The 26,134-nt window shown below is 36.7% G+C and overlaps 3 protein-coding genes and 1 pseudogene across 7 annotated transcripts in view; 3 read left to right on the plus strand and 1 right to left on the minus strand.

Annotated features, from left to right (window-relative positions):
• Positions 1-26,134, plus strand: part of LOC145789380 (putative complex I intermediate-associated protein 30) — a 238,969-nt pseudogene that overhangs the window by 170,659 nt on the left and 42,176 nt on the right. The gene's annotated exons all lie outside the window — the stretch shown is intronic.
• LOC145790800 (uncharacterized) lies at positions 11,032-18,340 on the plus strand. The gene is made up of 2 exons (XM_082869541.1): positions 11,032-11,452; positions 17,692-18,340. The coding sequence occupies exons 1-2, from the start codon at positions 11,131-11,133 to the stop codon at positions 18,087-18,089; spliced, it is 720 nt and encodes a 239-aa protein (XP_082725667.1). The 5' UTR covers positions 11,032-11,130; the 3' UTR covers positions 18,090-18,340.
• LOC114318591 (uncharacterized) lies at positions 15,224-16,541 on the minus strand. Its single transcript, XM_028265514.2, has one exon. It carries the CDS (start codon positions 16,307-16,309, stop codon positions 15,239-15,241), a length of 1,071 nt encoding a protein of 356 aa, XP_028121315.2. The 5' UTR covers positions 16,310-16,541; the 3' UTR covers positions 15,224-15,238.
• Positions 18,422-25,890, plus strand: LOC114288815 (phosphatidylinositol/phosphatidylcholine transfer protein SFH9-like). 4 transcript variants are annotated; one of them, XM_082869542.1, is made up of 14 exons: positions 18,422-18,938; positions 20,457-20,554; positions 21,868-22,351; positions 22,483-22,584; positions 22,667-22,716; positions 22,813-22,912; positions 23,088-23,177; positions 23,260-23,316; positions 23,458-23,644; positions 23,760-23,852; positions 24,064-24,149; positions 24,241-24,307; positions 24,390-24,652; positions 25,565-25,890. In XM_082869542.1, exons 3-9 carry the CDS (start codon positions 22,244-22,246, stop codon positions 23,545-23,547), a joined length of 597 nt encoding a protein of 198 aa, XP_082725668.1. In that variant the 5' UTR covers positions 18,422-18,938; positions 20,457-20,554; positions 21,868-22,243; the 3' UTR covers positions 23,548-23,644; positions 23,760-23,852; positions 24,064-24,149; positions 24,241-24,307; positions 24,390-24,652; positions 25,565-25,890. The 4 variants fall into 4 exon arrangements, with proteins under 4 accessions (XP_082725668.1, XP_082725670.1, XP_082725671.1 ...); XM_082869544.1 differs by lacking the exon at positions 25,565-25,890 and having other exon boundaries at positions 21,868-22,176; positions 22,296-22,351; positions 24,390-25,558; XM_082869545.1 differs by lacking the exon at positions 25,565-25,890 and having other exon boundaries at positions 21,868-22,176; positions 24,390-25,558.

Here is a 26,134-nt window from a genome sequence, read left to right on the forward strand (position 1 = left end):
GGAAGGGTTACACCCTTGTGTATGATGTATAAAGCTTTGCCTCTTTACTTGCTTTAATTACTCTTGGAATTGATTTTGTCTTCAAGAGGTATAAAGGTTCAAAGGTTGAAACTTGGTATTTTTAGGGTTCATCTAACTACACTGCTGCAGGGTTCATCTAACTACTCTGTATTTTTAGGCTGAAACTTGGGTTTTAAGGCTAATAAAGGTTCAAAGGTGGTTCACCCTTCTCTACACCTTTCTCTCAAGGCCTTTTCCCTTGTGTTTCCCACCTTTGTACTATCTTTTCTTAAGCTTTTAAACACTGACTTTCAGAATTATTTCAGTGGCCAAAGTCATGTTTTGAAGTACAAATTTGGAGGGGTTAGCTTCTCCTCCTTGTGTCTTAGCTTGTGCTATGTTTTAGCTTATTAATCTAGCTTTTTTTGTGTTAATTCCAGCATGTTTTAGGACTATTTTTAGACTATTTTAGCACTGTTTTGGGTTGATAGTTGCATTTGAGCTTTGTTTTGCTTGCTTATAGTGTAATTGTCCTCATGAGTTTGGTGTTCTAGGCCTTAAACACCATCTTATTTAAGTTGATTGCATTTATTTATGGCTTTCCATACTTGTAATCACCGTTAATCACCTTTGCAACCTCCCTCCTTTCTTGGCTTTTATTTTGCTTTGAAAGTGGTTTCAAACAACTTGTTTGTTTAAGCAAGAGATTGAGATGTCATGCTTAATGGTTTAATCCCTTTAGGGTTCATTACCAACGGTATGATTTCTCTTTCATGCCTAAAACAACACTTGGTTTGAGCCCTCTTTCCATTAGAGGACTTAAACTCACCATTAGACTCAATGAATTAAAGAATGGATGGTAATTAAAATGAAGTAATTAAAATGGGATTAAAATGGTGCAAGATAATAATTGGTTTTGTGTTCAATCGGACGTTAACACATGGAAACTTGAGGCATTTCATACTCATTAGTAATGAAATGGTTCAAGTCTCTAAGGTCACTACTTCCCTTGATCAATTCATGAAAGGGAAAAGGTTTGAGTCTTGTTTTGTTGCATTTATTGAACTTACACATTTTGGTTATAAGTCATTATGCAATGAAATTGCTTGAGTTGGTGGTTTGTGAACTAAGTTTTGTCCCTCCTTTGATTTGTTCATGATAAGGAGGGGTGAGTTCTATAGACAACCCTTAAAAATACCCTGTGCATGCTCTGTTTGTTCTCTGTTGCAGCAAGATAAACCCTGCAGCAGTGGCCGGCAGGCCATCATTGGTGGCTGGCAAGCCATCATCAGTGGACGGCCGGCCCCTTGCCAGCCACTAATGCAAAATCCAGTAGTGTGTTTTTTAAGCAGAGCAGAGTTGTTCTGGAAGTGGACAAATGTGTAAGTGTTCTATTATGCAACAGAGACCTTCTGGAAGCAAAATAGTGGCCTTTTTGGGTGGGAACTGAGCATGTGCATAAGCATTCCTCGTGTACCGAGCATGTTTAAGTTTAAATATTTAGCTTAAATATTTGTTGTAATTAATTAGTTGTACCTAGTTAATTTTATAAAGTGTTGTAATTAATTAGTTAGTTAACTAGTTATTTGATTTCGTCTTGTAAGTATTTTAATTAGCTAGAATAGTTAATTACTTCAGTTTGTAATAATTAGTTAAGTAGTTTAGCTATTTATTCATTTGTTTTGTAATAATTAGCTTAGCTTTAATTAGTTATCTAGCTAGTTAGTTTATTCAGACTCTTCTTCGTGAGAGCGCAATGTAATAATGTGTATGTTTTCCAATCCCACGTCTTTCTCCCTTTTATTTACTAGCTTATGATGGTTAGTTTAGGGATATTATCTTTTGTTTAGTATACTTCATGTTTGCATCCATTTGTCTTGCATGCACCAAGGCTCGATTCATCATTCTAACTTACATTGTTAGTTTAGCGCTTTTTTGAATACATGCTTAGACCGCATGCTATCAAATTGATTCATATGCCATATTAGTAGCCGGGCCTAGTAATTGCATATTGCATGTGTTGCATTAGTCATATTTCCTAGTTAGGATCATACATCTTTCTAACTTTATCATCTTTTTTGGCTTGGAGTATTAGGTGAGCCTTTACTCGCTTTAGTATATCGCATAAGTGTGAATGTTGTCATGTTTTAGCATACTTGCCATGAGGCTAAATGCTTAAGTGATAAATTGCTTGAATGCCTGTAGATGGAGGCTAATTGCTTGAATTAGAATAATTTGAGTAATATTCATAGGCGATCACTTTTTTCAAGTGGTACATATTTCGAAAAAATCTTCAAAACAAACATGAATCAAGTGCTCCAATTCTTGCAAAGTTAGTCTATACTTGTGTGTGCGCATCACATAGTAATGTTAGTCTAATAAACCGGAACAAGAGCATATAATGTACATAAGATTCATATCATGATTAGTAGAGGCCGATCTTTGATTGGGCGAGCGGGGGTGCTCAATTTATGACCTTCTCCTCTCATACCTAAGTTCCCGAGCCGAGACAATCTTGGTAATGATGGACACGTGGCCTTTGGCATGAGTCATGGGTTTCCTAAATTTCCCCAAACAAAAATATTTAGGTGGCGACTCTATATCTGGCAAAGCAGTCCATTTTTGGCAATTTGATTCAAAATCAATTTTTTAAAAGATTTGTCGGATTGTGACTCTTTGGTGTTTATCTATTTCACATTGCACTTGTGAGATCAGATTCAGAACCGCAAGAGTCCAATACTGTAGGGCTTATTCGACTTCCGAGAGGGGGAGCGAAAAAGTCGAGCTACATCACCCTATGTGGCTGAAAATATTTTTCAAGTGTACATGTGTGGATGTGGATTGAGACGTGAAGCTGTGTTTGGAACCATATAGGGTGTTTTTGTTATTTGTAGACCAAGGGCCATTTATGTTATTTATTGGTAGTGTGCCATTCTCACCCTTGTGTATGATGTAAGTCTCTGAGCATTTAATTTGATTTTATAACAGCTGTGCACGTTTTAGTTACAGAACATCTATTTGACTTAGATGTTGTATCTAGGAATGTGTAAAATTAGATAAACACTTGTATTGTGTGACTATATTATATTCATTTGCATGAGAGTTGTTATCTATTGTTCATTGTCAGGTGGTTTGTTTATGTGAGCCGGACCTTGTAAATCTAAGGCATGACAACTTGGTATCAAAACTAACCAGGTTTGAAAACCTTGGGCTCGTGGGAAGTGGTTAGCCATAATGGGTTTATCATGCGCGGTGAGGACATTTGTATGTTGTGTGCTATATGGTAAAATGCTTGTGTTGCATTTTATGTGGGCATTGGGTTGAGGCTCATGGATATTATTCAATGTCTAGTTGACCAACTTAGAGGTCTTATTGGAAACGCGCTTGATCAATGTTGTTTCTAATGAGAATTCTAAGGGAGCACTAGAATGAATAACTATCTTTGTAAGCTTAGCTCGATTATGCATTATGTGTTATGTGGTAGCTGATGTGTGAGTTGATTGGAGTCTAAATACGGTTGTTCGAGTATTTGCTTATATGATGGTATTGCGTTAGTATTTCGGTGAAGGGTGCTCGTGTTATGTATCCTAGGTTACGTGTTTTCTCTTCAATGGAGACGTGTTGGGTGGTAGTAATAAACATTGAGTGGGCACCTCTATGTGTGCAATATGGGTGATATGTTGTGTAGCTAATGCTAAAGTGTATGAGATTTTTGTTGGGAACACCATTTGATATGTGCTAAATTTTAGGATGTCTACGCAAGGGTGTGACGACTTTTCTCCTTTGACACGGGAAGAATTGAGGAAGCAATTTATGGAGATGTGCCAAAGTATTACACCTTTGGCACAATTTGAGGCTTGGTTTACCAATCTATCTAGGTTCGCTCTAGAGTTGGTGAAAACCAAGGAGCTCCGTTGTGTGGAGTTTAAGAGTAAGTTACGTAATGATGTTTGGGGAAGGATTGCTGGGCCTTGGCATCGGAATTGTCGTACACTTGTAGAAGTGGCAGCTCACGTGGAGACCACAATCCTAGTCATAGGACAGAGTGGGGAAGGGGCCAGTTCGACAACTCCTACGGCTGGGGGTCATGGCAGACCTAGTAAGAACCAAAGAAGAAAGGAAAGGTTGTTGCATCAACCTATATGTCACACCTCGTATTTTATTACTTGGACAACATTACCAAAATTTATTAATTAAGTTCATTTACAATTGACAATTCATCCTTGGATGAAATGATGAATAATTAAATATACATGTCCCCTCTCGTTATACAATAATGGCATTTACATATAAATAAAAGAAGTGCCTTGAGGCTTACAATAAAAGAGAGGATACTACTCTTTACAAAAAGATAGCATTCAGCCAAATAAACTAATGAAGTAGTACAATCCATCACTACATTACACTAGTGAAATGATAAAACCCATTGTTTGATCTTCAAATCCGAAAAGCATTCCCTGTACACATGTACATGTACAGATAGGAGGTGAGTAACCACTAGCTTACTAAACAATCTCATATTATAACATTAGAAGATATGCGCGTACAAAAATACTCATACAAATACGTGAAATCATATCATGTCAAACCATATGATTTTATTACATAATCTCTTAAATCCAATTTATTTAATTAACCACAACAAGTTAACTTAAATAAATAAACATGCTTCAATAGTAACAGGATACCTTTTTTCCAATTCATTCAATTATCCCATTGTCAATTGAATCGATAATTAAACAATTCATAATGACATCTAACAAAGCATCAAATACATTTTATATGGTCTTATGAGATGAATGCATATGCCATGTCATGCTCAAAATATTTTTCTTATCTTTTGAAAATCTTGTGCACAATACTAATTTGAAAACACATGAATCCAACGATTTCAATAAAATTTCAAGGTGGTAAATACAACTTTAGTAATCCCTAAGCTAGTGTCTGCAGTAGGCATATTGAGCACTACCAAATCTACACTTTACCGGTCTCTCACCGGAAGGCATGTGGTACCTCCTCCGCACGTGATTTCAGTCTTTCACCATGGACACTCAGGCCAACTTAAACCAATATCAAACTACACCCCCTATCCGGATTTACTAACGTATTTATCCAAAACAAATCAAAATGATCTTGTCTCACAAAAACAATTCATTTCTCAAAATAATGGTTTTCAATTTCAATTCGAAACCCATGATAACAATGAAATGGAATGACAATGAAATATGTAACAATGCATTAGAATAGTTCCAATTTCAATTCCACCACACAATGCTCCATTGTGATCAAATTCTATATCTCTATCAATGTAATACCATGATACAATCTCAAGAGATACTATAATAATATCCACTTTCATGTATTTACCACATATAAGTCAACAACTTTCAACTTAGTCTTTTTAGAACAATTCAACAATATTCTTTATATAAAACAAACCTCCAAAATCAAACGTTTTTCTTACCTTTCCAAGAATTTCCTTATTTAAATATCAACATGGTAATCCCTTACCGGTTACCAAAACCAAAACTTCTAAACAATAAGTTCATCAATAGCAATAACATATAACACCAAAGCGGATTCAAGGTTTCATCAATCTCTAACTCACATACTTTATCAATGAAATGTAATTACAACATTTCCAAAACTCATTCCCATCCTAAACATTAAATAGGATCAAATTCTCATTTTTCTCATGCAAGTAAAATTTCGGGATCTTCAACTTCAATTATAATTCTCAATAAGCATAAATGAATATTCCAACACTTAATCAATTATATCAAAATCTTCTCTTGACTATAATTATAAAATATAACACAGGTGTTTACTTTCCAATTATCAACATTAACCCCATCAAATTAAACCAAGGAAAATAAATAAGTAAATAAAAGTTTTTGATAACTCATTCTTGTTTTAATCCAATTCATCCATTTGCTCCAAACGAGCTAAATCATATTCTTTTCTTTTCTTGTCAAAATCTGCCAAAACAATTCAAATATCTCATATATGAATTTTAGGTAATATTATGATGAACTAGTAAAACTAGGGACCAAATACTATATCGCTTATTTCTCCAAATCTCATACTTGATCAACATCATCACTTTTAATCTTATAATATTAAAAGTTAGGAATTTAAACCCAATAACACCCCTTTAATTACGAAGGACTTTAAATATTAACTAAACTAATTTAATTCATCAATTTAGTAAGTCCATCATGTTCACCATCTCCCAAATTAATAACACCAAACATAACTTTGCATGCCTCATCACTCAAATACACCCACATTTCATGCCTAGCCAATTTTTCCAAATATCTACAACTAACAATTTCACAACTTTTCTAAAATCAATAAATTAACATTCACAAAATATCATGAATATAACACCTTTAGAGTCTTTAATTCCAAAATCACCCTATAATTCCAACTTCACAATTTACACAATTTTCATCCATATCAATTTATTCTTCTCAAAATAAATTCCAAAAATCAAATATGAAAATATTTCAACTTTATATTTCTCAAAATAAATTTTCTAATCATAATATGATGTGCATACAACACATACAACTATAAAAATTTAATTTTTGGATTTTTAGCTAAAACTTATTAACATAAGGTGATTTTCTCAAATCAATCTCAAAATATCAATATTCTTAACATTTCAACATCATTTTTCTTCCAAAAATTACCAAACAAAAAATTGAGAAATATATATGTGTAATACCTCCTATAATGATATATTTTCTCAAAATAACCCTAACATAACTTTAAAGTAATAATATGAAGAAAGTCCTATCTCATAATATAAAGAAAAGCAAATATGAAAAGCAAACTTCTCCTGATCAAGAATCCGAGACTACCATTGCGAAGATCACGACGAGCTCTCCGACTTTTGTTTACGACATTTTTTACAAAATCTCACTCTAAAGACTCTCATTTGAAGCTCAAAGATTGAGCAACAATGAAGAAAAGAGAAAGAGAGAGTGAGGGAGCGAGAGAGAGAGAGAGAGAGAGAGAGAGAGAGAGAGAGAGAGAGAGAGAGAGAGAGAGAGAGAGAGAGCCGAGCTCTCTTCCAAACCAACCGAAGAAATGAAATGAAAAGGAAGGGGGAAAGATGGCAAGGACAAAAAAGGGAGCAATCCACGTAGGTTGTTTTCTCCACACAAAAAAAAATTTGTAATAATATTTCAAAATTTTATATTATACATTATAAAATGATATAATTTTTTTCACCACAAAATATAATATTTTTGTACACTACAAAAATGTAATCTTTTGCTCACTACAAAATATACCCATTATATTCACTATAAAAATATATAATTTTTCACCATATGGTATACACCATAAAATCAACTATCAAATATTTATTATAATTCTATATAATAAATAATAGCAACTCTCATGGTGGTCAATACCAATCATATAATCAAAAAGGAGCAAACAGTTAAACATGAATAATTAAACAAACTTAATTTAAATTAAATCTAAATCATGGGTCTTGAATTAAATTATCACTCATAAACCAAACATCACCCCATTATATATCAAAGTAGTCTTAACAAACTTTATCTCAAGCCATGGTCTAAACATCCAAAACGCAATTCCAAATTTCACTGCAAATTAAATTGAACACCAATCAGTCTGTAAATTCTAATAAAATAGATACTCACCATTAAATTTCGGAATTTTTTTATCCAACATGCTAGACTCTTATAAGAACAACATAATAAAAATTTTATAATTTCTGAGATTGAAAATTATATATTAAAAAAAATTATTACAAAAATTAAACTATTTTTACACATAATTTTAAACAACACTCCAATTCAAATATTACTCAACTAGCATATTACCCGTGCTATGCACGAATTGTGTTTACAATTATCTATATATGTGAATTGTGATTTTTAAATGTTTTTTTTTTTTTTAAATGTCTTCTTTTTTTTCCTTTTTTATATTATATTAAAATTTAATATTTTGATAATAATCATATGTGTTCGACTTTTCTAGAAATTAAATGTCTTTTTTTATTATTATATTATATTAAAGTTTAATATTTTGATAATAATCATATGTGTTGGACTTTTTAAGAAAATTTTTTTATGCTTGTTCTTAATGCATTAAAGTATTATTATGATGGATAATAATCATATGTGTTGGGACTTTTCAAAAAATTCATATCTGTTGGATTTCAAAGAATTTTTTTTATGGTTGTTCTTAATATATTAAAGTATTATTATGAGGGATAATATATGAGGGATAATAATCATATGTGTTGGGACTTTTCAAAGAATTCATATCTGTTGGATTTCAAAGAATTTTTTTTATGGTTGTTCTTAATATATTAAAGTGTTGTTATGATTGTAAGACTTAAGAGTTGAGAGAAATTAATAAATGCTAAAAAAAAAATTTAATTAAAAAATAAAAAATTTAAATTAAGAGATTGGAGCTCCCATAAAATTTGGAATTAAGAACCCCTTTTAGTTAATATACAGGATAGAAGTATGGATTAGTTTATGGACCCGAAAAGCTGAAACAGAAGATCTAGTGATATTAAAAAGTTCTCTAGAGAGAGAGTCTGAGCTAGAAAAATATGACCGTTACTGAGCTTTCAATCGCCGGAGAACAACGGCTGGAAACGGGCTGCTCCACGGAGGAGGCAAATCATCTGATCAGAAGCACTAAGAAGATTAAAAGCACAGCTGATTCAAAGGACGAAACGATGAATGAATCCATCCTGAAGCCTGAGATTTTGGGAGGGGTGTCTCATGCGTGCCATGTGGATGCCCTACCTGCTGACGAGGTTAATCCGAATCAGATCACGGAGATTTGCCCTAAATTTGCGGATATTAAGATGAGTACCTCTGGAAATCGCTCCTTCAAACAGGCCCTCTTACGATCTAGGTTTAATGAGAATGGTAATGAAAAAAATTTTGATTGCGATGTGGAAGTATTATCCTCTGATAAGGAGGATGATAACACTGATGAACAAATTGCGGAAAGGGGTAAGGATGGTTTTGAAAATCATAGTGCCTTTCCCAACATCAGAATTCCTTCGGCTCTTCTGAAGAGGATTAGGGAACCCTGGAAAAAGTGCCTGATTGTGCGTCTGCTTGGGAAAACCATATGGTATAAATTGTTCATGCTGAAAATGTTCAAAATTTGGGGTCTGCAAGCAGATTTTGATGCTTTGGATATAGGCAACGGATTTTTTATAGTAAAATTTGACATGGTTGAGGATTATACTAAGGTTTATACAGGTGGTCCTTGGATTGTTTTGGATCATTATGTCACCGTAAGGAAATGGCAACAAGATTTTAAATCTGATGATACTGAGGAGGATACCACAGCGATCTGGGTTAGATTTCCTAATTTACCCATTGAGTATTATAATGAAAAGGTCTTATTTCATATAGCTAAAGCCTTGGGAGTCCCTTTGAAAGTTGATATCAACACAGCCATGGCAGCTTGCGGGAAGTACGCTCGTGTGTGCGTTGAAATCGATCTTCGAAAACCACTGATTTCTCACTTTACCATTGGTAAGTATACTTATGGAGTTGAATATGAACACCTCCACTCACTTTGCTTCTCTTGTGGCAGGGTAGGGCATCGCCAAGAAAGCTGTAGTGATCGTCAACCACCGGCGTTAGCGACCCAGCCCCAAGATTGCACCGGCAACACAATAGAGAAGACAACGGACCAAACGGGCAAAAGCCCAAACCCAGACCAAGAAAGGACAGATTCTGAATTGGGCCGACCCATGTATAGGCCTTGGATGACAGTCACAAACCAAAGAAGAAAAGCCAAAGGGTCGCTGCCTAATAGAGGAAACAAAGCCCAAATGGACAACAAATTTCATGATCTGAGAGAGAAAGGTGGGCCTGTCAAAGATCCAGGTCAAACTAGTAGAACTAATGAGGAGTTGGGTTTTCGTTATAAGACCAACAATAGCCTAATTGTGGGAAATATATCACATAGCCCCCTAGCTACTGCTAAAGCCACCAATGGAGAGGACATTAGACTGGGATCAGAGTTTCAAAACCTACAGACACGCCATCAGAACTCCAACAGTAATACCATGGCTCAGATGTCAAAGTCTATCCCATCTACTCATAGTGGTAATCCCCCACCCACCACCACTGAAGCCACTCTTCTGCAACAAGCCAACCCTCAAGTTCAAGTTCAACCCCAAGCTAAGACCAGAAAGCCACCGGACAAGAATGGAGGCCGAAGGAGAGAACTACCCCGTGGAACAACTCACAGTGAGTCGAAACAGAGTGATGGTGTTTCTCACACTAGGGAAAGAAGCATTTCACCGCATTGCCTCAGAAGGGTGGATAGAGGAAGTAAAAATCAGGATTTAACCATGGAGGCAAATCGAAGTGAGTCAGGAGCGTCACATGATATCGGTAGTGGCATTGAAATCCATGGAGGACAACCTAAAGAAAGCAAAGGAACTTCTGAGCTTTGTTGACCAGATATCACCACCCAAATTTAACAGATCATCCATAACTTTGCTAATTTGAAATTTTAGGGGTGCGGGAAACAAAAAGTTCAAAAGAAATTTGCGTGAATTAGTGCAGATCCACAAGCCAGATTTGTTAGTTCTTATGGAAACAAAAGTGGAGTTGGCTGCCATGGGAATGTTTTTCAACCAGATGGGATTTACTACTTCAGCTCATGTTGATCCTGTAGGTCGAAGTGGGGGAATCTGGATGCTTTGGAACCCCAGTCTAGTCAATGTTAGAGTCACTGAAGCCAGCTCTCAACTCATCACAGCCAGGATTGCTAAGTAGGATTACCCTGAGGCCATGTTTGTTTAAGCAGACTGGATTAGCATTCCCATGACTAATAGTCCTAGGATTACGAATCCGTTAGATTATATATCCTATCTTAACTAATAGTCAAGTTTAAAATAATTAATTCGTATTTCAATTGTTTAACCAAATATCGGATTAATAATTTTATTGGACTATTAGTCTAATCCCAAACTCATGTCCACCCAAACAAACATGGCCTGAGTGGCTGCTTACGGCAGTGTATGCAAGTCTTATCAGCAACAAAAGAGAAGATTTATGGGACAGCTTGGAAAACACTGCTCAAACTAATTCTGCACCTTAGATGATAGCTGGAGACTTTAATGATTTTGCTAGCCATTCAGAAAAGAGACAATCTGCAGGGAGCTCAAGTTTTTCTAGCAGCCAAGATCAACGAAGAATAAACAAGTTCTCAGAAAGAATGAACAACTGTCAGTTAATGGACTTGGGTTGCTCTGGTCCGAGACGGACCTACACAACTAATAGACAAGGTTGGGCTAATACAATGGTTCGTTTGGATAAAGCTATGTGCAACAGTGAGTGGAGAACTAGCTTCCCTGAAGGTCTGGTTCGAAACCTCCCACGAACTTACTCTGACCATTCCCCAATAATGATATTCACTCAAGGTATATCTCCTTTTAAACCCTCTTGTAAGCTTTTCAAATTTAAGGCTGCCTGGATCTCTCATGAAGAGTTCCACACAGTGGTGGAGGAAAGTTGGTCTAACAACCAAACTTCCCTTATGACTAAACTTGATACTCTAGCTCACAAGGCTAGTAATTGGAATAAAGATGTGTTTGGTAACATATTTAGGAGGAAAAGATGGTTACTTGGGCGGATTGAAGGAATTCAGAGAACCCAAGCAACTTTATATTCCCATAACCTTCATGTGTTAGAACTTGATTTGATTGCTCAATATAACAAAGTCCTCTTTCAAGAGGAACTGCTGTTGTTTCAGAAATCCAGATCGAAATGGATCACCCAAGGTGACAGAAACACAAAATTCTTTCATCTCACCACTATTATAAAAAGGAGGAGAAAGAAAATTGATGTTCTGAAGGGTGCTAATGGTGGTTGGATTGATAATCCTAATGAGCTTAAGAGGCATGTGCTCAATTATTTTACTACTCTATTTGCTCATAATCCTTCTTTTTCTTTGAGTCATTGGAACAACTTGGCTAGTCATGTTGTTAATGTTGAGGAAAATTGTGAGCTCATGAAAGTAGTTACTAATGATGAGATTTGGAAGGCTGTGAAAAATATTAAAGCCTTTAAAGCCCTCGGAAGAGATGGCTTCCAAGCCATCTTTTATCATACCTATTGGAATGTGATTGGCCCTTCTGTGTGTGATTTTGTCAAAAACTGTTTTGCTACCCATTCTATTCCCTCAACCATCAACCGTACCCTGGTGTCTCTTATCCCTAAACTGGATAACCCTGTGAATATTAAACAGTTTAGACCCATTAGTCTGTGTAATATGACCTACAAAATCATTGCAAAAATTTTGGTTAGTAGAATTAGACCTTTGCTCTGTAAGCTTGTAAGGCCTAACCAAAGTAGCTTTGTGCCTAGTCGTTCTACCAGTGATAATATTATTATCTCATAGGAAATTATTCATACCTTAAGTTCTAAGGAAGGGAAAGTTAGTGGAATGATCCTCAAGGTTGACTTGGAAAAGGCCTATGATAATATATCTTGGGAGTTTTTGAAACTGACTCTGGATGAGTTTGGTTTAGATAACAACCTTATTGATATGATTATGTGTTGTGTTACTTCTGTCAGCACTGCTATTCTTTGGAATGGTGCACCATTGCAAGAGTTTAAACCTGAAAGGGGGCTGAGACAGGGAGACCCTTTATCTCCCTACTTGTTTGTGTTGTGTATGGAAAGATTATCTAACATGATTACCAAGCAAGCTGAAAACAATAAATGGAAAGGCATCAAGACCTCCCATAGGGGCCCTTGTCTGACAGATTTATTTTTTGCTGATAATTTAATGTTATTTGGCAAAGCAGATGTAAGAACTTGTAACACAATTATGACCACCATGACTGAGTTCTGTGAGATTTCTAGACTGAAAGTTAATGCCCAAAAATCCAAAATCTTTGTTTCTGCTAACATTGACAGGAGAGTGGCTAGAGATTTGAGCCTTATATGTGGTATTCCCCTCACTTCTGAGTTAGGGAAATATCTGGGTGTCCTCCTTTTACATGGGAGAGTCAACAGAGGGCACTTTAACACTATTCTTGAGAAAATGCAACATAAGCTGGCTAGTTGGAAAACCAGTGTTTTGTCCTTGGCTGGCAGAAATACCCTTATTCAAGCTGTTAGCTCTGCTATCCCAGCTTATACCATGCAGACTACTGTGTTTCCTATGAAAGTGTGTGATGCTATTGATAGACTTAATCGAAATTTCTTGTGGGGTGATACCCCTGAACGGAAAAAAGTCCACTTAGTGAAATGGGACACTGTTTGCACTTTGAAAAAATATGGTGGACTTGGTTTAAAGAAGGCTAGAGACCAAAATCTGGCTTTACTTTCTAAACTTGGCTGGAAACTTTTAAATAATGAGGAAGGTGTTAAAAAAATGAATGTATAAAGAGAAATAGAGAATTGTATTATTGATTGATTGTATGTTGATTGTTTGTATACAATGACTCTCCTATATATAGAAGAGAAAAACATATTTACCTACCACACTCAACTCTCACCTAACACACTTACATCTACCTACCACACTCAACTCTCACCTAACACACTCAACTCTACCTACCACACTTACAGCCCCCCTCAAACTCAAGGAGGATAGAGACTAACCAACTTGAGTTTGGAGAGAGTAACAAAACAGGAAAGTAAACTGATAAATAAAATAAAACAGGATAGGAGACACTGTATGGTCGTGTCAGACCATTGGTGAAGACACTAGATGGTGGTGTCATAACGTTGTAGAGGACACTGTATGGTGGTGTCATAACGTTGTAGAGGACACTGTATGGGGGTGTCATAACGTTGTAGAGGACACTGTATGGTGGTGTCATAACGGTGTAGAAGACAGTTTATGGGGTCATGTCGGACCGTTGTAGCAGACAATGTTGTAACAGTTTACAGAGTCTTGCTGGACCCTTGTAGAAACTAACCGGAATCAATGTCGGGACAGTTTACAAAGTCTTGTCGGACCCATGAAGGAGCTAACCGGAATCAATGTCGGGACAGTTTACAAAGTCTTGTCGGACCCATGAAGGAGCTAACCGGAATCAATGTCGGGACAGTTTACAGAGTCTTGTCGGACCCCTAAAAAGTCGCACCCTCAAAAGGTGTACCCAATCTTTCAAAAGGCGTGCCATAAAAAGGCGTGCCCATGCCATAAAAAGGCGTGCCAGATATGATGGCGAGGCACGTGAGTGCCTTGGCTGGCGCGCCCGTTTGTCGTCTGGCGTCAAGTGGCGCGCGATACGCGTGGCTGCCTCGACTATTTAACTAAGGTTGAGGCGGAGGCTGTGCAAACCAGTCTGAAACCGCCGAAAATCCTTTGAAAAAACTCTTCCGTTTCTGAGAAAGAGATTCTAGAACACTCTGTTGCCATTCTGTAACCAACCCTTCTCTGAAACACTCAACCCCATAACATGGCCTCGTCTTCCCGTTCAGCTACCCAGAATATGGCCTCTTCGTCCCGTGGTCTGCTCACTCTCTTTCCCGACCTCAACGAGTCAACAAGAGAGATAACTGGTGTGGTGGCCAGTGAACCTCAACCAAGCGCCTCTGGTTTTGCTCCGTTGAACTTTCCGATGCGGTCGGTGGAGCAAAAAATGGCGGTGCAAACTGATATTGAGGCCAATCAGTATACTTTGAAGTCATGTGTGGAGACCATGACGGCGGTCACAAACCTGTCGCACCGGCTGCAGAGTAGGACAAATGAGGTGCAGCAGTTAAACGCCCAACTGGCTCTGCTCCAACGCATGTATAAGGATGCGCGAGCAGAGATAAGTGTGCTAAAGGCGGAAAATAAGGAGCTGAAGCGGAAGGCCACCGTGATGTTTCGATTTGGAGGGCCGCCATATGCTGCAGTGGAGGAGCAGGGAGTAGTGATCATGCCTGGTGGATTAGGAAGCACAGAGGCAGCACCGGTAAGGACCGCCCAGGACGGAGGCAAAAAAAAGAGACCGGCGGCAGAGTAGGTCGGTGGGTGGCCGTCTGCAGAAAAGAAAACAAATCCTTTGTTGTTGTGTTTGGGTTTGTTGTTGTTGTTTTTTTTTTTTTTTTTTTTTTTGTAGAATTGTGATCGGAGTTGATCCCTGAGATGAATAAAATATGGTGTGGTGTGCAAAGCGATATGGTATGAATGGAATTTGAAAAAGATTAAAAATAATGTGAAAGAAAAATAAAGAAAGAAATAATAAGAAGATATTTTGAAATCAAAATGAAAGATGGGAGAAATAAGGAAAGTGGTTTGGAGAAAATAAATAAAAATAATAGATTTTAAAATCAAATGGAGGAGAGAGAGAGAACAAGCCCATGTGAGTAAAAGAGGGATTTAAAGAAAGTGAGGGAGAAAGGAGATTGGGCACGTGGGTTTCTTGGCCCACTGTCTTGTTAAATCCTGCAATGGTTTTTTTTTTTTTTTTTTTTTTTTTTTTAAAGAAGGAAGATAAAATAAAACAAATAAAAAGGATAGTGGGATCAGACGGTGTGGTGGTGTGAAAGTGAAGTGTGTGGGTAATATAGTATAATAAAAAGAGATATAGATAGATATAAAATAAAGAAAGGTGGGTTGAGTGGGAAGCATAATAATGATTCTGTGGTGTGAAAGAGAGGATTTGGGCAATGATGCTGCTGCCACCAGGAGGCTTACGAACCCCGCCAAAGTAGTCTCGAGATTCTACCTGCCCATCAGCAAAAATATTGTGGCCACTCATTTCTCGCAGCTTAGCTGAACTCAGTGATCTCTCAGGAGCATCTCCTTTGAAAATGTGAGTACCATTCAGCTCTGCAAATTTCTGGTTGGGAATCTTCTTTGCTGGCTTGATTATGGGCTCCTCATTAAACAAGTCGCTGCTCTGACCTCCAGCGGGATTAGAAACTTTGACAGATGTGCGTATGTTACGTGGTGCAGGTTCGCCAATTTCTATGCTTTCTCTTAAGGCCAAAGCTCGAGCAGCCAACAGCCGTGGTTGAAGTTCAGGAGGCGGAGCAAAGATGTCATTCCCACTAAGTTCCTTGCACTTAGCATCAGAAAGTTGCTTCTTCAACTTGGCCTCCGATTCACTTTCTAGCGTCCCACTCAACTCACGCTGTTTTGACACCTCATGCAGTGCAGTTGGCTTCTTGAGAGAAACACTTTCTTCTTCACCAAAGGAGATGTGACTGAGTCCAGCGACCGCTTGCTGGTACATACGTAACCCAGTTTGGTTATTTGGAGTAGGGTTCACATCAGATTCTAGTGCCCCATTTTCTGCATCAGCAGCAAAAATGGAGCTACCAGTCATCTCCTTTAATTTATACCCTGAACAAGGTGTCCTTTTGTTCAGACCAGGTGAGTAGATCTGCAGTGGATGTGTGAGACTTCCTCACCGGAGTGTAGAAAATAAGCGGAATAGATTGAGGTCCGGCGGACGGCTAAGGTGAGGTTGCCGCCCGCCGGTGAAGCGAAAAATACTAGGTTCTAAACCTGCTCTGATACCATGTTAAAAAAATGAATGTATAAAGAGAAATAGAGAATTGTATTATTGATTGATTGTATGTTGATTGTTTGTATACAATGACTCTCCTATACATAGAAGAGAAAAACATATTTACCTACCACACTCAACTCTCACCTAACACACTTACATCTACCTACCACACTCAACTCTCACCTAACACACTCAACTCTACCTACCACACTTACATTTGTGGCTTGATGTGCTGAGAAGAAAATATTTGAATAGAACTACCTTCTATAATTGGCCTAAGAAGAAGCTTGCTTCCTATGTGTGGAGAGGCATTCTCCAAACTAGACATATTCTCAAAAAATGGGTGAAATGGAAAGTTGGAAGTGGTGAATTGGTAGATATATGGAAGGATTGGTGGTGTGGTGATAAATCCTTTGAGGAGTTAATGACTATTGACCACCAATCCAACCATATACTTGCTGATGGTTTTGGTACTGTGAATGCTTTCTTGAATGAGCATGGAGGTTGGAATGTGGATCTTGTGTCCACTCTAATGCCTGTTTGCATTGCTGCTATCATTTTGGCTGCACCTCCTCCTCCTCCTTCTTCTACTGTCACAGATAGTTTTAACTGGAATAGCACCCTTAGTGGAGGTTTTTCTACTGCCTCTGCCTATGATGTTATCATGGGCCATCATAGTTGTGCAGATAACTGGAGCTGGATTTGGAAAGTAAGGCTACCTCAAAAACTTAGAGGTTTTATGTGGCTTCTTTTTCATGGAAAGCTGCTAACTAACCTTATGAGATTGAGGAGGGGCTTAACATCTACCCATACATGCCCTAGCTGCTGTGGGTTGGAAGACATGGATCACCTATTCAGACATTGCTTCAAAGCCAAAGAAGTGTGGCTGGCCTTATGTGGCCGAACCTGGTGCAGAAACATGTTTAGCTTATCTTGGAAGGATTGGCTTTTGTCTAATTCCAAGAATAAAAAGCCTTTTAATGAGCAGGCTACTTGGTCTTCTGTCTTCATTATCACTTTATGGAAAATTTGGAAAAATAGAAATGTTTTTGTTTTTGAAAAAAAGTTGTGTAATGGCATGGATAGTGTTAAATTCATTCTTGACTACTCAAGAGATATTGATTTGGCTTTCAATTTGTCCATTATTAATCCCAGGCCTGCTTTTAGATTGATACAGTGGATGTTACCTCCTGTAGGTAAAATAAAACTAAATGTTGATGGCAGTAGGAAGCTGGGAGGTGGAGGCGGTTTTGGTGGAGTTTTTAGAGATGAACACGGCGCTTGGGTATGTGGCTACTATGGAAGGCTGGACAGTGGAACAAGCTTGGAGGCGGAACTGTGGGCTCTCTACAAAGGACTGACAGTAATGCTCCAGAAGGGTATGCACGAGGTGATCATTGAGACTGATGCTAAACAAGTTGTGCAGCTGATAGAGGATGTTATAGATGATAAATTCCCTTTTAAGGGACTGTTAGAGGATGCAAAAATAATTTTCAAAAGATGTGAATGCACCATCCATCAATGTGCGGATGCGTTGGCCAAATTTAGAACGGAGCAACCTGAAAATATCTTGGTGGTTAATGACCCACCATAAGAAATTCAATGTTATCTTGTTGCTGATATGATCAGCCTCTTAAGGGAAAGGTCCTAGTTTGTTTGTATTTCTGTTGTACCTAAAAAAAAAAAAAAAAAATTTATGGACCGAACCAATTCACCAAATAATCAACTTAGGGCTGGTTTGGCATAGACTATATAATCCATCTTTTTATCTTTTTATCTTTTTTCCATCACATCACCTCTCTACTTTTCTGCACATCTTTTCATAAAAAGACAAAAAGTACACTTTTTTAGGACACCCCAAACCAACCATTATTCTCCTTCCCCAAACCCCCCCTCCCCCCCCTCCCCGCGCCCATTTTCCTTATGATTGCCCTAGCCCTTTTTCACAAACACTGATTTCTCTCTCAATCTCGATCTTAAATGGATCGTTCGAAGCTCTCGTTTCTCAGGTCGCCGTCGACGGTTCTCTGTCCTTCGACCACCTCGCCTTTGCCCCTGCCCTCCTCAACCTCTTCTAGGTCTCTTTCTCTCTCGCTGATAGCTTGTGTTCTAGATGATTCTAGGGAGAGAATTGACAAATAGCTCTGAAGATCTATGGCGGATCCTTCTCTCTCTCTCTCTCTCTCTCTCTCTCTCTCTCTCTATCTATCTCTCGCACGCGTTTAACAGACCTGTATATTTTTACTCTCTTGCTTGCTCGTTAGCTCACCCACTCGTCATCGTCGTCTGAAGATCTCCAGCGGTATGAATCTCTCTCTCAATCTCGCTCCCAGTCCCTCTCTCTCTCTCTCGCAATCTCTCTCTCTGTCTCTCTCTCTCTAGCCACGCACACATCATATGAGGAAGCTGTGGTTTGACTCATTCCTTTCTCATCTGCGTACAGGTACGTACCGGTTTAACTTATTTCATTCTTGCCCTATTTTCTTGCATTTTTCCATATCTATTAGTGTATATCTCTCAATTTCTTATTCAATACATTATAGTGAGCAGTTCAGTATTGTTTTTAACTTGGAATCAAGATTTCATTGATTATCGGCAAGTTTGAATTTGTTGAGTCAAGAACTGGTAAATTTGAATTTGGAACTGGTAAATTTGAATTTGGAAGATAAAAAGTCCTAGTATTGAATTTGCTTGATTTATATGTGATTAAATTAGCTTGTTGATCATGCTGACTGGATTTTCTAGTTGATTGTTCTGTTACCATTGACATTGACATGAATCATTATCACCTGGTACAAGTGTATTCATTATTGCTCTTGCTGTTGGAACTTTTGCTTGTTGGATGTTGTGAATGTCTTTGGTGATTTTTATAATCATATTTTTTTTTTGTATATGTTTGGAGAAAGAAGGGAGGGTGGGAGGAAAACTAACTAATTTATTTGGTCCAATCAAGAAACATATAACAAATTCTAGATTCTTACAATTCCTTTTACGTAGTTGATGTGAATTTTCATGTCTAGAAGGTGAGAAGTTCGTGCTTACCTAAAAACAGAACTGTTAGGAGTCCTTGTGTGCAAATTGTTCTTTATTGAAAATTTTACAAGCACTCAAATCTGAAGATGGTAACAAGTATGTAAAATTGCATAATTGAATTGGTTGTAAAAATGATAATTTAAACATACTAAATGAATCCTTTGCTTGTTTGCTTTGTTTACTATATAGAGTCTTCTTCATGGAGATAGTGGACTATTTAGAGAGTCCCTTTGCAGCTCTAGGATATTTCGGTAAATTTCAAGGTCTAGATGGCAAGGCAACCATTTTCTTGATTTTACTCCTTTTGTTCTTCTCTCTATTTGTGTGTGTGTGTGTAAACTGGAGAGGAGGCTTGAGATTGGGAAATGTAGTGCTTTTCAGTGACTTTTAATTTTTTTTATAATCAAAAACTGAGTGGAAAGTACATATAAGATCAATTTGGAGGTGCTCGCAAATTGAAGAAAGTGATCAAATAGTTTTTGTCTTCGTTTGGGAGTAGATATGGTTGACGCACAAATTTGAGAGTTAGCTTGTCGTATTCTATATATTGAAGCTAGACAGAGAAGCAAGTTTTGAAGGTAGTTTGAATAACTACAGGAAATCGTTTAAGTCATTTAAGTCATGATCTCCATTGGACTTAGTAACTATCAGAAATATATCTTGCTTGGCATTGTCTGAAGTACCAGAAATTCTTACAGAGAACATGTATGCATAAAAAATTGAACTGAATTATAGTACATGAGGAATTGTTAAGTTGATAGTTTCAACTAAATATATGGATTGTGTTTTTAACTAGGTTTAATTGTTCAAAAAAGCTTATCTCAAGCAGTTTGAATTGTGAAATTTGATAGATTATCTTCTGTTAGAAACTTCTTTTTCCTATTCTATTCTTTTATCGCGTTGTTACAAGTAACATGCATTTTTACAGATTTTTAAAGGCAAGGAAGTTTGACCTTGATAAAACAGTCCATATGTGGGCAGAAATGCTCAACTGGAGGAAGGAGCATGCAGTAGACTATTTTACAGGTAATAACTGCAATCATGGCAATGTTTTCACTTTATTAAAAGCACTTTATTTCAGAGCATAAGACCATATCCCAGTCTGGACGAGAACCTAGGAGGGGCAAAATGAGGCACCCAGACTTGTTTGGGATTTGTTATTGTTTAAACCCTATCTTATATGTATGTGCTGCATGCAGCAATTTCCTACTTTAAGCCCTTATAGCATAAATCCAGAATAAAACATGGGATCTCTGGCATGCTACTCTGGTTTCAGATAAACACACTTATGCCAAATTTGGCTGTGTTGTATAAGTTACTTGCATTTTGTGTGCTACAGTTATGTAAGTTACCATACCAATATCATGTTTTTATGTTGTGCTCTAGAATTCATGTTTCTTTGTTGAAACCGCATGGTAATAGTTAAGAAACTTGGCATCATCCGAATGTTTAAAAGAGTGAATTATTGATTAGTTATTGATGAATTATCTCCTATAAAATGTTTTAGTTCTTTCTGTTGATCCTCAATCTGTCGAGATAACTCTGTGCTGGCAATGCCCCTGTAAATATAATTTTTGGATGTTTGGGGGGAGTACATTTCCTAAACCAAGGAAAGAGTTGCAAACGAATTCCAAAATGTAGGCATTGACCAGAACATATGGTAACCTGTCAAAGTTGTAAAATGAAATTTTTTAAAGGAACCAAGATTGGGGTTTAAATTAATTTAGGTCTACATCTTCCAATCTTCATTATTTTTCTGAACAAACCACTTTGTTGTTTAGCCAAGTCTAATAGATTGGAATGAGGCAGCTGCATTTACAACAACTTTTCAAGTTGGAAAGTGTGATATTGTCGAGTTAACCTTGCTCTTCTTTTGTAAGGGGATTTTCACAAGTTCCTATCTCATTTTTTCTAAAAGTTAAGCTCTTCATTTCTTTTTTTCATTCATACCTCCTTTATCTGGAAACTTCATGCATTACTTAAAATTCTTATATCAATTTGTATATTTTTATTCCCTTTTATTTTTTCTTATCATAAGGAAAACTAAAACCTAGAAAACTAAAACCTAAAACCTAGAACCCAACCCCCCTCCCCCCCCCCCCCCAAAAAAAAAAAACAAAAAGAAAGAAAGGAAAGAAAGGCTGACATGTTGATTTTAAGACCATTTTGGAGGATCTTTAGTTTTGATTTTTAGACCATTTTTATGAGCCCTTTCTGATTGACAGAAGGCATCTACTTTGTTCTGCTTGTTATTTAAGTATATATATATCTTTCTATTTATTAAAAAAAATTAAGCATATTTTTCCGACATTCTAACAGATGCCATGACACATGTTTAGGACTTCGTATATGATGAATATGAAGAAGCTCAGCACTACTATCCTCATGGTTACCATGGTGTGGACAAAGAGGGACATCCTGTTTATATTGAAAGACTTGGGAAAGTTGAAGCCAGTAAACTCATGAGAGCCACCACAGTGGAGAGGTTCTTAAAAATATCATATCATGAGCCACCACAGTGGAGAGGTTCTTAAAAATATCATATTCAGGGGTTTGAGAAGACTTTCGCCAAGAAGTTTCCTGCATGTTCAATCACAGCTAAGAGGCATATAGACAATACAACAACAATACTTGATATGCATAGGGTGGTTAGTTCTGAGCATGACAAGATATCCATATCATTTATGAGTTACATTTCGAGTCTGAAAATTTTACATGATTCTTATTATTTTATTGATTGTGCAAAATTGGATGAATTTTGGCAAAGTTGCACATGATCTAGTTATGCGCATGCAGAAGATAGATGATGACAACTATCCTGAGGTGCCTTAAATACTATAAGAAACTAAATTGAATAGTTCCTCCACTTTCTTTTCTTTTTTTCTTCTCCTTCTCCCCTCCCTTATGTTTATGTTTGATGATTCTTTTTTTGATTATTTGTTCATTCACTGCAGACGTTGCATCAGATATATATTGTTAATGCTGGTAGTGGATTTAAACTGATATGGAACACAGCAAAAAGTTTTCTTGATTCGAGGACAACAGCAAAGATACATGTAAGATGAATTTATATATTTTTGTACACCTTCTAGACTATCATATGACACTATCGTGAATGTTTGTATACCAATTTCACAGGTTTTGGGGAACAAATTCCAGAATAAGCTGTTGAAAGTCATAGACTCAAGGTGGGGTTTCTGTTTTGTGTTTTGGTATCTTTTACATGATTAGAGGTCGGATACTAGGGCTCTCATTTGTATTTTTTGCACCTTTGTTTTAAACAGCCAATTGCGAAATTTTCTTGGTGGAACCTACAAATGCCCAAACGAAGGTGGGTGTCTTAGATCTAACAAGGGACCTTGGAGTGATCCAAAACTGATGAAGGTAAGTCATTGTCATTGTCATTTGGCAACTCCTATTATGTCATAATAAAAGTGGAAGTATTATTGACACAACACGGATACGAGTTCCTTCTAAAAGTGTCGGTGCTTTATAGACTATGAACTTTCAAAGTTTATTATTTCACAGTACTAATGGTATAGCTAACTCTTGTTCCCAGTTGGTACATTTTGGAGAAGCCATAAATCGAAGAAAAACTACTAGTTTTTCTGATGTTGATGATCTAGAAGCCAAGTGGTTTGCTTCTAAGGTGACATTTTGATAATTTAACTACATATACTAACTTTCCATCACCTTATGCCAGTTAATGGAGACTTCGCTTCTTTGTACAGGTTCGAAGTAATGAAATAGTTTCTGATGTCATGCAACCAGTGCCACCTCAAGACAAAGTATGTATTATTGAATTCTCCTTTGTGATGTACAGAACACACAGCCTTGTTTCTTTGGTAGTGAATTAGTTGTGTTTGTGCTTTCTTATCTTGCACATTTCATTTTGAAGTTTTCAATCCTATTTGTACTTTTGCTTTCAGATCTCTGGACCTCTCCTGGATGAAAGCCAGGTCAAGAGCATTGTCGATGAGATAAAACAGGTGATCACAGCCAGCTCAAGTAGAAAATGAGAAAGAGCAGAGAGGGCCAAAGCTGAAGACTTCGATGCTGAGGAGGGGGAAATACTAAGAGAGGAAAAATGAGCAAGAGGAAGAAGTTTTTGATCAAGTTTGTCTTCCACTAATCATTTTTTAGTGTCATGGATCACATGTTCATCTTTTTATTATATGGTTCTAATAAAATTTCATTTCATTTTTTGCCTCAAATGGATTTCCTGAATCAGGTAGGTGAAATCTTGGGAACTCTGATAAAAACATTTAAGGCCTCTTTCTTGCCCTTCTTTGATGAGCTGTCATCATATCTTACGCCTATGTGGGTAAGTTCTTCTTCAAGCTACCCATTTATGTTTTATGTATCTTTTGTGTTTAATCGAGCTTTGATAATTGATGCTCATTGGTTTGTTGTATTGTGTACCCATATGATAGTCTTTTGTAACTCTTCTATTCATCAGTTTGTTAATGTTGAATTTTGTGCGAGCAGCTCTGTTACATCGTGCTTCATTACTTGCCTGCTCGTCTCAATTGTAGGGGAAGGATAAAACAGCAGAGGAGAGAAGGATAGCAATTTGCATCTTTGATGATGTTGCAGAGCAGTGTCATGAAGCAGCTCTGAAGTAAATATTTCTTTCAAAACATTTATGTAGATGTACTGATTGCTATTGTGGCCATTTATCCAATATAATTTTTCTACATTGTGTTGAACAGATATTATGATACATATCTTCCTTTCCTTTTGGAAGCTTGCAATGACATGAACCCAGATGTCCGGCAAGTTTGCGCAAACTACTCAATATTTTGGTTTAATCCCTAAGTTTCTTTGCGATTGATCACTTTTGAAACATGTTTATTTTGAGGCTGCTGTATATGGACTTGGCGTTTGTGCAGAATTTGGTGGTTCTGTTTTTAAACCTCTTGTTTTAGGTATAATCTGCTTCCATGTTTTGGGAGTTGATTTCCTTCATATTTCCTTTGAATTGATTCAAAGGCTCTTTCAACGTTAAATGTTGTGATAAGGGACCCTAATGCCTTGCAACCTGAAAACATAATGGCATATGATAATGCTGTTTCTGCTCTGGGAAAAATGTCAGTTCATCGTGAGAGTATAGATTCAGCTTAGGTAATTCCTCTTTCTTTATTGTTCACAAGCCTATTCAAGCATAAATAATTCTGCAAAATGTGGATTCTTTGATTCTTTTGGTTCACCTTGAAACTTGAATATATTGTGCAGAATGACTTTTAGTTATCTTAGGGTGTGTTGCGGGCTACCTTACACCTTTTAAACTAACAAGATCTTGACTCTTGATATGTGATTTGTTAGGCATTTATTAATCAGTATGTGTATCCTAAATATTTTATGAAATACTAGAGCTCTGAAATGGATTATTTATTTACTTGTGTTCCCATATACTTACTTTGTGCAAGAAAACAAGATGATAAGTGATAATCAGTTGGTAACTCATGCACAATTTGCTTATGCTTTTTCTTTAGTGGATGCTTCTTTAATAGGGGGGATTTTTTTTGTTTGTAGTGGCAGTTTCATTAATTGGTTCAGTTTTTTTTTTCATTTGGGAATGGTCTCACATTTTTCACCTTTCATGATTTCTTGGTTTAAGGGGGCATTACTTGATTCTTGTAGAGTCATTCTTGCTGTGTATGATCTTTTACAAATATCTACTTATAGTTGATGCTCCTGAAATGGTTGATTTTTTTTTTTAAACCTTAGTTCTTATGAATACTTGTAGTTGATGCTCCTGAAATAGTTCATGCTCTTGCAATGGTTATGAAGATCTTGAATTTTTGCTTTATGTGGATTTTATTTGCATATAAGTTAACACTATTGAGATCATGAATTTTTGTTAATTTTTCATTATGACATTGCTTTTATGGGGCCATTGAATTATCTTATTAATTTTGGAAATGTTTCGTTGATGTTTTAAAATTTCTTGATCATTTCTTAATACATCAGGAAATATTTTTGTTCCTGAGTCGTTGGTTTTTGTACTTATATGAAGTTTCCTTTGTCATGCAGACAAGAAATGCAACAAGGTTTGTTGCTCCAGTTATTGCTGCGGGTTTAGGTGCCTTGACACATATATTGGGTACCCTCGTCCATGTGACAAGAGCAAGTGGATTTGCTATAGCTGCAACTGCTATAGGAACTGTTGTCGATAGTTTTAGATAATCTCTTAATAGTTGTCGATATGTTTAGAAAGTTAGATATGTATAGTTTTGGGTGGTTTAAACTTTTTGTACAGTTTAGAACTTAAGGATGTAGTTTTTTAATGTTTGGAATGTATAAACAATTGTTGAATGTTTATAATTTATGGATTAGTTTCTTTTTGATGTTTCAAACAATATTTTGGTGATTGATTGATATTTTGTGATGCTTGTTTGTAATATTTGTTAGATTGTACAAAATTGGTCAAATAGAACCTGCTGAATTTAAAAATAAAAAATAGAAATTGCATATTCTACGGTAGGTATAATAAGTCGTCGTATTACATATTTTATAGCGCGCAATCAGCGTCGTTATTTGTCTCACCAATTAACGACGTGCAAAAGTAGTCGTAGAAAAAGTAATAATGACGCACAAAATTTG

This window comes from Camellia sinensis, chromosome 5 (assembly GCF_055761805.1).
Source record: "Camellia sinensis isolate YWXY chromosome 5, ASM5576180v1, whole genome shotgun sequence".
NCBI classification, from domain to species: Eukaryota; Viridiplantae; Streptophyta; class Magnoliopsida; order Ericales; family Theaceae; genus Camellia; species Camellia sinensis.

Coding starts and splice junctions, on each gene's coding strand:
- LOC114288815 (XM_082869542.1), top strand. CDS start 22,244: ATGATTCTTATTATTTTATTGATTGTGCAAAATTGGATGAATTTTGGC. Junction 22,585..22,666: donor GGACAACAGCAAAGATACAT/GTAAGATGAATT, acceptor CCAATTTCACAG/GTTTTGGGGAACAAATTCCA. Junction 23,178..23,259: donor CCAAGTGGTTTGCTTCTAAG/GTGACATTTTGA, acceptor TTCTTTGTACAG/GTTCGAAGTAATGAAATAGT.
- LOC114318591 (XM_028265514.2), bottom strand. CDS start 16,309: ATGACTGGTAGCTCCATTTTTGCTGCTGATGCAGAAAATGGGGCACTA.
- LOC145790800 (XM_082869541.1), top strand. CDS start 11,131: ATGATAGCTGGAGACTTTAATGATTTTGCTAGCCATTCAGAAAAGAGA. Junction 11,453..17,691: donor AATAATGATATTCACTCAAG/GTATATCTCCTT, acceptor TACCTCCTGTAG/GTAAAATAAAACTAAATGTT.